The sequence below is a fragment of the Thunnus maccoyii genome, chromosome 3 (assembly GCF_910596095.1).
Source record: "Thunnus maccoyii chromosome 3, fThuMac1.1, whole genome shotgun sequence".
Lineage (NCBI taxonomy): Eukaryota > Metazoa > Chordata > Actinopteri > Scombriformes > Scombridae > Thunnus > Thunnus maccoyii.
This window is the reverse complement of record NC_056535.1, coordinates 24,822,079-24,833,792: the sequence shown is the minus strand read 5'-3', so window position 1 is coordinate 24,833,792 and position 11,714 is coordinate 24,822,079. Positions and strand designations below refer to the sequence as shown.

Sequence of the window (11,714 nt, the reverse complement as noted above, 5' to 3'; positions counted from 1 at the left end):
TGGTGTTCACGGTGCCACAGCGACCTCAGCGGTGTGTTTGAGGTACTGCATCGAAAAACAGTAATTACAGACAGTGGTGAAAGAAGTATTCATATCCTCAAGTAAAAGTACCAATACAGCAATAAAATAATACTCCTTTACAAGTAAAAGTCCTACATAAAAAATCACAATTTACTTAAGTAAAAGTACGTAAGTATTAGCTGCAAAATGTACTTAAAGTATTAAAGTAAAAGTACTCATTTCGTGCCTCTGACTGATAAAATTTTTATATATGACATCATTAGATTATTAATACTGAGGCATCAGTGTATAAGCAGCATGTTACTGTTGTAGCTGCTGGAGGTGGAGCTAGTTTGAACTACTTTATATACAATTAGCTAATTTAGTCCGGTGGTTCCAAACCTAGGGGTCGGGCCCCTCCAAAGGCTCAACAGATAAATCTTAGAAGGGGTCGTGAGATGATTAATGGGAGAGGAAAGAAGAAATATTATTATATTATATTATTATAATATATGTGATTTTATCTATTGTGTCAAATCGTCTTCTGAAAAGTAACTAAAGCTGTCAAACAAATGTAGTGTAGTAGAAAGTACAATACTTCCCTCCGAAATGTGGTGGACTGGAAGTATAAAGCAGCATACAATGGAAATACTCAAGTAAAGTACAAGTACCTCAAAATTGTACTTAAGTACAGTACTTGAGTAAATGTACTTACTGTAGTCACTTTCCACCACTGATTACAGAATGTGTATTTGCTTATATTGTAAATTCAATAAAACATGAATCATTAAAATACACCTCTTGTTGTTTATACTCTTATCTATTACTATTGCTTTTGCTAGTTTAAATATTTCTTTTTTTCCTTTCCTGCATTGTTGAGGAGCTGAAAGATTTTTACTCTCTTATACTTGTGTAATGAGACGTAACAATAATATATGTAAGGTATACTTTATCTTTTTACTCTGCTATCTGCACTTTTTAAAAACATACTAAGATCTTTTATTGCAAATCAAATTGAATATAAGATATAAACATATTACTGAAACAACATAGTTTACCTTCAAAGAAACAAACATCACAAAGTTAGATATGTAAAAAGAAGACAAAAATAACATCAATACATATGTTAAAGTAATCATATGTCCCTTAACACTGAAACTCTATCAAACTATCCAACCAAATAATCTGGCTTACATTTTTTAAAATTACTTACATTTTATTTTCCTCATTTAGTTTTAAAACCACACTCTGATGTCAACTGTGTCATATGCAGATAAATGACAGTATCTCTTGTGAATTATTCCAAATATGTTCACCGTCTGTGAATCAGTCTGTTAGCTGCTTCTCTAAAACCGAACGTCTGGATGTGCAGCAAAGCCAAACCAAACATGCCTGTCTGGGTTTGTCACAGGAAGACCAAGAAGGTTAACTTCCATCTCTTTGTAATATCACTCAGCCATCTGTCTACAGAGACTGCAAACTGGGTTAAAACCCAAACCAAACACCATCTGAACATCTCTTATAGAAAGCAGAAGCAGTGTGTACCTTCCATTAGAAACCATAAGTGAAGAATAATGAAATACATTTTTGTAAGTTAGCATTGAACCTGTACAATCTTAACAATTAAAGCAGTGGCTCAAATAACATCTAATAACTAAATACAGATTAAAAGATTACAATATTTTTGTTTTACTTCATTCACACAAAACCAAAATCTGAAAGAGGAAACACTATTCTCTCAATATCTGGATTTTTTATTCTCTTTTGGTTTACTCATGACTAACTTCAATGTCAACACCCATGTGCATCTACTGAATTTCAACTCTCAGACAGTTGGGGGTTATCACAGAAAATGTGTGTAAGTTGTGGCAAATCAAAATCAATTTCTTTCAACACAGCATGAGTTCACAGTAAATCACCACCTTCACTGTTTTTTTGTAGGTGATTTTAAATTGCAGCCGCGGCGCCTCAACGATTGAATGGTCTTTGAATAGAAAGTTTTACATGACCTTCTTTGAATGCATATCATTATTACGCTCTATCTGGAGAGAGACAGAGAGAGAGAGAGAGAGTGAGAGATGATTTTGAACCTCTGAAGTGGTTTCTGTGTTAACGAGTACATGACAAGTAAGAGCCGTTGGGGTCTTGTAAGTCAGCCACAAAATCAAACACTTTCTTGTTTCAAAAACTTTGATGTCATTACACTTCCCCCCAATTAGTATGGCACTACAACAGTAGAAAACATGGCACCCCATCTGTTTGCATAGCCTGTTTGTTTGATCAGAGCAGAGTGTGTGACTGCATATGAGAGAGGAGGGAGGAGGAAAAGGGGGGGGTTATATTATGTTTTTTGGAACAAGGTGTCGTGAAATCCCCATTTATGGAACTCAAAAGTATCTGATTTGCTTCATTGTGCTTGAAATCAACAGAGGGGATTTTATATCATCTGTGTGTAAGATGGCAGTTGATTGGTTTTATCCTTTATAGGCCTTGTGACAGACTGGATATCAAACAAATGGATGAGTTCATACTTTAAACAAATGAAAGGACAAATCAGGCGGACCGAAGTCTGAAATCTAATACAGCCTCTTTCACTGCTGAGAAACTTGACTGCGCTATAATTATTAATCCTCTTAACGAGCAGAATGTAAAGTGGAGCCCAGAGAACCCGGGCAGCAGCTTTATCTATGACACACGGCTGAGCATCCTAATTGCACTGAGAGATCTGACAGGATAAATTTATACCAGAAACGTGACTCATCTGACATGCTGGCAGCAGTGAGAACACAGAGACAAGCTGGAGTGTCAATTCTGCTTTAAAAATTCATTTCTATACAATGAGCACATATAGACTTGAGTGATCTAATGTGTGCTCATTTAGTTATTGGAAATTACAGCACACCACATTAAAGAATTGTACAGGAAATTTCCTTCAGGACCAATAAAGTATCTATCTATCTATCTATCTATCTATCTATCTATCTATCTATCTATCTCAAGACTAAAAGCCTATATACATGCTAGCAGCTCTGAGAGGCTGTAAGCACACTGACAAAGCTAACATGGTGATGCTAAGCAGGTGCAATGTTTAGCATGTTCACCATCTTAATTTAGCATGTTAGCATGCTAACATTTGATAATAGCATTAAACAAAAACTACTTTAACTAAAAGTTAAAGGATGACCAAAGTTATTAAAGCTCATCCTGAGGGAGTCATGAACATGTGTACCAAATTTCATGGCATTGCTGTTTAGACATTTCACTCAAAACCATGAATGTCCTCTTCATGGTGGTGCAAGTTGAGATATTTCACAAAAAAAAGAAGAAAATCTTATGTTGCTGCAAGATGAAAGGTCAGGGAAATTGCCAAAGTCAGTAGGATTCATCCTCTGGGGAACATTAATGTTTGTACAAAATTTCATGACAATCCATCCAATAGTTGTATATTTTGGTCAGTACCACAGTGGTGGACCGCCACCCCCTATGCTGCTTGCGTGGCTAAAAAGATGTTTAGTCAGAGTGAATATTCACTGACAGCAAAAGGCAAAATTAAACTGACAGATGTGGGTGAATGCATGAACACAACAAGTCTCATTAAAATATAACAACAAACATTATAGGTTCCCTGCATGAGAACAATCCCTTCTGATCACGACTCTAAATCACATCCAGCTGCCTGGTGTGATTAGCTGAGGGTCTGTCCACTGATTGGCTGTGTTTCAACCAACAAGGTGAAAGCAAGGAGGGAGAAGTCATCTCTGATCTTTTCATCAAGCGCTGAATGAGGGCAGATAATGATTTAACCTCATTTAGAGAGGAGAAACAGGGTTGCCAGGATTTCTGGACCTGCTAACAACATGTAAAACTGAACAATTACCACCACAGGATGGCAGGAAGTCCTCACTCATCCAGAATTTTTGGAAAGATTTCCAGTTTATCTGAGCTCCCGCTGGTATTGTCACCTCCCACCCAACCCCCACTTGCTTTGCCCTGGAGCCTTATCAGGATGCAGAAAGCATCTTCCGCAGTATTTCTGTCACTGGCAGGCTGCTCTCCTGTATTCTCCAAACTCTGACCCTCCTCCAATCTTCTGAGTAGCAGACTGTCGCTCAGACAAAGACACAAATGCCAGCAGGAAATGAAGAGCATCATCTTTTATTCTTGATTAATTTGTCTTCTTGGCAGGTACAACAGAAAATAATAAAACCATCAGGGGGCAAAATCACGTTTCAGACATTCAAAACAGGAAAATCTTCATCAGATGCTGTAGCTGGATCCCAGGAGCCTCAACACTTGTATATTAATGCGTGCTTACCAGCTGAGGTTCCTCTTCTGAATAATAAAAAAAATGAATGCACCCTCACATTTGATGAACAATGTTGATGTTTGGTTTTCCGCTAAAAGAAAAGTAATCATGAAAAAGTGATGAGGCAAAAGTAAACTTCTTGTCCTGGAGTAACCCTTATGTCTGGTAACAGTGGACTGATGTGCAGCGGACCGAGCAGCAAACATGATTCTGAGGCAGGCCATGTTTAAGGGGGTATAACTGGGCTCTAATATTCACAGTCATGCATCACCAAGCTGCTTTTCTAATATAAGTGTGCAGTTGGCAGCAATAGATGTACAGTAGAATACGAGAGTAACCGTCCAGAATGTGTGGCTGCTGGCTGACTGGCAATCTTGATAAAATGTGTATTGGCTGTGAAGGATATTTCTCATCCATCCTTTTGTCATACAACAGCTGAAAATGTAATTACGTTTCAAGAGTACGGAGCTCCAAAATACCAATGTTGTGGCTTGCAGCTGTTAAAACTGCAGCACAAATGAATGGCTGAAGTAGATAAGCAACATGTAGTTTAATACGAGGCTCCTGCCCCCAAAGCCTTCCCTTAATGTTGCTTTAATTCCAAGAAAATGTTGTATGAAGCAAAACACAAGATAACATGTTAATTTACGAAAACAGAGATAGCAAAATGCCCAAGATGAAGTGCAGAATACTTAATCAGAATCTCTGGGAGCTACTTGTGATTAAAAAAATGAACATTTGCACAGTATCTGGAGTTGAAAAATACATTGCTTTGCCTCTGTTTATCTATTCAACCAAATAGACAAATAAAGGCTTCAGAGCAGAAATTCACTGATAAGAATAAAACCTCCAAAGAATAACAATTTCCAAAATGATATTTACATTTTATTTATGCTTTGATAACTAAATAGACCAGCCTATTATCTGGAAGATGGAGACAGGATTATCAGGCAATATTGATTATGTTTTATATGAAAGAAAAAGAAAAAGAAAAAAAAAATAAAACAGTCGGATCAACACGATATTAATAATATGACAATATATCAAGAAGAATAGTACATTTTCTTTTACATCACCTCTACATACTGGCGGTATTGTGCTTTGATAAGACTTTTGCAACTAGAACACAGATACAGAAATATTTTAACAGCCCCACAAAACTCCCAAGGATTTCAGCAATCAACTCTCCTCAAGAAAAAAAAAACAAAACAACAACTGTCACCTCATCCTGCAGTCAAGATAAGAGTAAATGAAGTTGAATGAACGCTGAATGAGGACGCCTTGACTCAGTGGGCACAAATGAAAATGAAAAAGGAACAGATGAGAAATTAAATCAGGTGTAGCTCATCCATTTGCGCAATCAACAAACACACTGTACCTGCTTAGGTACTGGTGTCGGCCCCCATGAACACACACACACCCACCCACCCACACAGAAACATATGGGATGTATCAACTTCCTTTTGTAGTATGTCGTGGAGGCAAACTTGGTTTATATATGTATATATATATGTATATGTATATATATATATATATATATATATATATGAAGAAATCAAAATTAGAAATGAAAGGAAAAACATGCACTGGACGAATACAAGCATGCATTTACATGATGAGACCTGAAATCTTCACCAGTACGTTTTAAATGGCAGATGATGCACCTCTATCACTACCTCTGCCACCACCACAACCACAAACCGTCAACTTCTCGCACACCCCGACTACACTCACTGTGAACATAGATACATTCTCGTACAAACTACACAGAGTCCAACTGTTGTTTTATGGCGCGCTGCGACACTTACAGATGTTGCTACATGTACAGTGAAGTAAGCAGTATGAAGATTTGTCCCTCTAGCAGCCCCGGTGTTCTATGAAACCATCATGTGTTGCTGTGTTATATAAAGGCATGGGGGCTATTTTTCTGATCGGCTGTCTATGATGAGATAACTGTACATTTTCCATTATTTTTTCATTTTTTTTTCTGTCTTTTGAAAGAGAGGTCCGTGTTGGCAAGGTTTCTCCATGAGCATCCTTTGCGGCAGTATTCCAGAGGAAAACACAGACATAGAGAGTTTAGAGTGCTGCATGAAATGTTCTCCGGAAATTTGACAGAGATATTTTTATGTTTGGGATATACTCTCCACTTGGCCTCGGGTGAAAGTTCTTTGTCGTATTTGATTTGCTTGTTTTTCTCCGTTTCTATGAAAAGAAGTGCCTCCATTTGACCCAGTATCAGTTCCTCGCACTACCATGCTGGATAGTCTTGTTGTATTGTTGGCTTTGGTTGCATAACACGCACTTTGATGCTTCACCCGGGTCTGCTCAGCAAGTGAAGTCTTCAAAGTTTCCCTGGCCCGGGTGATGAGGTAGCATGTTGCCAGGATATGTTGATGGTGTACGCAGGTTCTCGCAAGGAGCCTGGGAGAGAAATGAGAGAGAGAGCGGAAGAAGATAAAAGGAGGAAGGAGGATAAAGGGAGAGGAGAGAAATGATCAGTGGGAATGGAGGCAGTGAGATAAAGGGAAGACAAATGTGCAGAGGAGGAGTCATGACACCCACAACAAAACAGAAGAAAATAAAACGTATTTGAGGAAACCTTAAAGTCATAAACACGCTCTGAGAAAAACAGGCTGGGCCAGAAGGAGAGAGAAAACAGATTCCTAAGAAATACCCTGGAGTTTAAAAAAAAAAATGCTGAGAATAATAAGAGTGGATGGAAAAAGAAGAAAGTCAGGAAAGCAGATCAGAGGAGAAGCACATCATTTTCCTTTTTCTCTGCCCAGGCTCAGACGTACAATTAAAGTTGAACTGGCTTCATTTACACTTAGAAATAAGTGAGCTGTCACATCTTCCAAAGCTCTAATTCAGACCTGTCCCTGCTGGACCTGTCCCCCCAGCTTTGATTAAATTTAAGCCACTTTCCGCTCTCCTACTTTTCTCTCAATTTTCTCTCCTTCTCATCCCAATCACTTTTTCGCTCCCTTCATGTCTCTCAAGACTTTCTCTCCCTTGCTCCCTTCATCTCTCTCTGTTCCCCCCACCACCATCGTTTCGTCCCTCTTCATTCCCGCTGCAGTTGAGACCAGTGAAGACAAAGCAGTGCAGTCTGACATAGTGAAAGTACTTAGCAGCAGCATACTGACATGGCGTTTCACATCATCCAGGCTAAGCACAGCTCCCCGATCGTTGTTGTTGCGGCCTTTGTGTTTCTTCTTCACGCATCGGCACAGCTTGTACTTGATCACCTGAAAATAGGCGAAGACACCCATTACTGACCTTTTGGGATCAAAACACTATTCTCTTTTCTTTCTTTTTTTTTGTTTCTGGAGAGCATCCAAAAATGGGTCTTTTGGCTCTCCTGAGTTCCAGCCCACACACACAGGGCAAGCAGAAAATCAAATGAGATTGATTTTATGCATCTATAAATATGTTTGCCCATTGATCCTGCACATGAGCAGGTGGGCCTGTGTTACTACCTATTCCCCTGTCCATTACCCGCACACACACACACACACACACAAACACACATAAAAATCTCAAACCAAGGACTAAGAGGCATAAAAAAAATCTGCATTGCTGGTAGAAGGGAAAGCATGCAACAGAGAGTTACTCTAATGAGAACAGACAGAGACATCCTGACTAATCTAAAATATAATACATCCAAAATGTTAATGTATTCAGCGTTGCTGCTGAGATGTGTGTGTGTGTCACACAGAGATGGGTTGCAGGATTGTGAGGGACAGAGCGTTCTTCACGCTCGCTAAAACATGTCCTTGTGCGGATGCTAACGTGTGAAAAACTTGATTTTGTGAGCAAATAATTCCATAATACTGGAGCGGCACAAATTTACATAAACAATGCATTGCACTGGATGTATTATCTAAGTGAGACGCTCCTGATGATGATGGGAAATACTGATGTACCTCATATAGATAGTCAAAGAGTTCGAGAATGGTGAGGATGCTGGCTCCGATGAAGAGGCCCATCTGACCTCCAATATCACCTGGAAAGACAAATAAAAAAAAAGAATCACGCAGGGAAATAATCTCTGTGTATGATATGAAACAGCTTTGTAACATACAGTTCAGCTTTATTTTTGTCTGAAAGGTGAGAAATGTAACTGAAAACAGATATATGCAAAACAGTAGTTGAAAAGCCAAGATAGATTAAAGAGACAGTTTTGTGTCTTCAGGGAGCTGAACACCTATGCTAAAATTGCACGCAATTGTGGCACTGTCACTTTGGATCAAAAGCATCTGTCATGTTGCATACTACATATTATCTATTCCTGAAAAAAAAGGCTTGACAGCCATTTCCTTACCCAGAAGGCCTGCCAATTCGTAGGCTTTCTTTTGTTCAATGGTTTCGTAGTTCAGAGCTTCAAAGTAGATATCCAGAACCAAAATGTTATCACTGTAAACAGAGAGGGAGGCACGCAGTCTTAAGTCATACATTCAAATGTCTCAGTTTACATTTTACATTTTTTTTATCACAACCGCAGGCAAAGAAGATGACTGGTGAGTCTGCCACTTCCTGCAGATAACAGCAGATGCGTGAAGTTGAGCAAATAACTCGCTGTCTAACTAATTTCCTCTAGGTGCGCCTAGGTCATTGAGGAATACAAAGGAAATGATGACAGTTATTTTGATTTCACTCTGTGCTCATGTCGAAAACTCGTGACTTCAGCAGAAAAAAAAAAAAGAAAGGGGATCAGTTTAAAGGCCCGGGGCAAGGCAGGCTATTATTTTGATTCCTGAATATCCGGCTCTGTGGGTCGACTCAGCCTTCACACCCCACTGGAGTTGAGATCAAAACCACGACTCAACTTTGTAATTCGTCTTTGTTGTGAACTGTTTTATTACTTAAATTTCAGTCAAGACAAGTGACGAACTGTCAGTCTTGAAAGAAACTCTGGTGAAGCCGTGGGCTGAGAGTTGAAACGACTAAATTCAAATTACAGCTGTGTATGGTAATGTAGAAATGGAGATGTGTATTAATACAAGACGAACACACAGCATCTGCTTGTTTCATGTCGAAGATAAACTTCCAGCTCCTGCAGTTTGAATACACTGACTTTATTAAACGCACATTAAAAATCTGATGTAAAAACCATGAAAAACAGTCGTCATACACTTTACTCCTCTCCTGACAAGGCAGCATCGGACATACTGTGCTGATGAGCTCAAGTACCCTGACAATGACACCACCTGTCATGTTACAAATGTGTTTGTTTAGACCATTATTTATTGCTATTGCTATGGCCAAACTTATGTAGAAGCTTATAGGATATATACTGTAGACACTATGGAACACAAGGGCTTAAATGATGATTTTTCTCTGATCTCAATCCTGTAAATTATCTTGATATGTCTCCTAGTAGTCAGTGTCTCTCATACATTCTGACAGTTGGCACAATATTGATTGACATGTCTTATTTATTAGAGTTACATTATTTTCTGTTTTGTAGTATGAGCTGCACAATATGTAATGATTATGTTCATTATTCACTGTTCCCAGATGATAGTTATTTAGACATTCTATATAATAAGACTAGCTGGGGTGACATAATGTTTAACTCCGCACTGTGTCACAACCCTTGTGCTATTGTCTCCACATGTCCTTTTTGGATACCTGCCCGGACCCTTTTATGAAAACAACACTGTGGTATTGTCATACTGTGTGCTATCATCTTCAAATTTGAGGCAGGTGTTCACTGATAGTTTGTTTACAGCCTCATACCTCCCCTGGCCTTCATAGTCCGAGCCTCAGGCAGTAAGTCAGACTGAAAAAATAACATTTTTATTTCATGTGGACCAAATCTTTAAATTTCTACTGACTTCAAAGACCTTCTGCTGATTCTGTTTAACCTCTCTAGAAACTTAGGGAGTTTCCTTTCTGGCCAGACCTTTTTTGCTTTTTATGCATATAGTCACTGTAGTTCAGGAGCTACAGCTATTTTAAATGATAGATTCACAATTTTTCAAGTCTGTCTTAAAACAACAGTCAGGTTTCCAAATGAACACTGAAGGAGGTTTTCCTCGCTGTAATCATTCCTCCTGTTCATACTGGCTGTTAAAGGATCCCCTTCAAATGTGCTTTTAATGTAAGTGATGGGGGCCAAAGTCCACAGTGTGTCCACACAGTCATTTTGTGCAAAAATGCATTTAAAAGTTCACCTGAAGCTTAAACGAGGCTTCAGCAGTCTGAGTTAGTCATATCAAGTGGATATCTGCCACATTTACAGTCATTTTAGCATCAAATTCCCTCTTTATGTTTCCCTGTTGAAATGGAAGTTGGAATTATAGTAACAAAAAGAGAGACTTTGGCATTAAAGAGGCAGTAATGTTGAAAGATATCTACTTGATTTCACTCATTTGGACGACTGAATCTTCATATTAGCTTCAAATAAACTTTTAAATTCATTTTCGCAGAGAAGGAGGACTGTAGATTTTGGGCCTCATCACTTACATTGTAAATGCATTATGAATCCTAATCTTCTAATGGCCAGTATGAACAGGAGGAATAATTATGGTAAAAAAAAAAAAACCTATTTCAATGTTCATTTGGGCAGCTGACTGTTGTTTTAAGACAGGACTTAACTGACTATGTCATTTAAGATTTTGCTCCAAAACAAGGGGGGAGTGAGAGATTATTGTTATAACAAGAGGTTATGGGTGTTGCACCATTAATAGATGGCACTCTTAATATTTTTGGAATGTGCTGTTGTAGTGAGCCTTTTTTATTTATATATTCCAACCATTCATCCAATACTTTTAACTATTTTGAATAGACTTGCTAAGTAGTTTTCATGCATACTCAATCGCAACGCAGTAATGTTCAGGTGTTACAGCTGAATCAATATGTGAACTTTTTAAAATTAAATTGCACTTTCTACTTGTTCAAATCTTTCCATGCACACCCTGGCAACTGAAGAAGTAACCCCTGAGGTACAAGTACCCCTGGTTCAGTATCGCTGATCTGGGTGGTTTTTTTTATCTTATTACTGATATTCTTGGATGTTTTCTCCTGACCTGTGTGAAGAGTCAACCTGCAGCTTGAATGATGATTCCTCATTGTCAGGTGCTCTTATTCCTTAGCAAGATAACCTGCTATACATCTGATCAGAGCTGCTGTCACAGAGCTGATGTAGCTGTGTGCCCATGTGTGTCTCTCTCTCCCCAGCAGAAAGACTGTCCAAGTCCTGTCAAAGACTTTAGTTTCACGCCACTAAGCACTGTGCAGCACAGATACCAGAACACTCCGAGCTAATACTCATCAGACTGACATCACTTGGAAATATGGCCAGTCAAAAAATGGAGTGGATGGACTCACATCTATCCAGAGGGAATTAAAACTTTCTGAAGGGAGAAGTGAACGGATTTTTAGCACTCTACTACATATG

The 11,714-nt window shown here is 38.6% G+C and overlaps 1 protein-coding gene across 5 annotated transcripts in view; it reads right to left on the bottom strand.

Annotated features, from left to right (window-relative positions):
• Positions 1-5,178: 5,178 nt before the first annotated feature.
• The window catches only part of asic1b (acid-sensing (proton-gated) ion channel 1b), a 185,900-nt gene continuing 179,364 nt past the window's right edge, over positions 5,179-11,714 (bottom strand). For all 5 annotated transcript variants that reach the window (XM_042406740.1, XM_042406741.1, XM_042406743.1 and 2 more), the window contains 4 exons: positions 8,634-8,725; positions 8,236-8,315; positions 7,456-7,557; positions 5,179-6,730 (listed from right to left, as the gene is read on the bottom strand). In XM_042406740.1, coding sequence (XP_042262674.1) covers positions 6,635-6,730; positions 7,456-7,557; positions 8,236-8,315; positions 8,634-8,725 — 370 coding nt within the window. In that variant the 3' untranslated portion in view covers positions 5,179-6,634. The remainder of the gene's footprint in view (positions 6,731-7,455; positions 7,558-8,235; positions 8,316-8,633; positions 8,726-11,714) is intronic.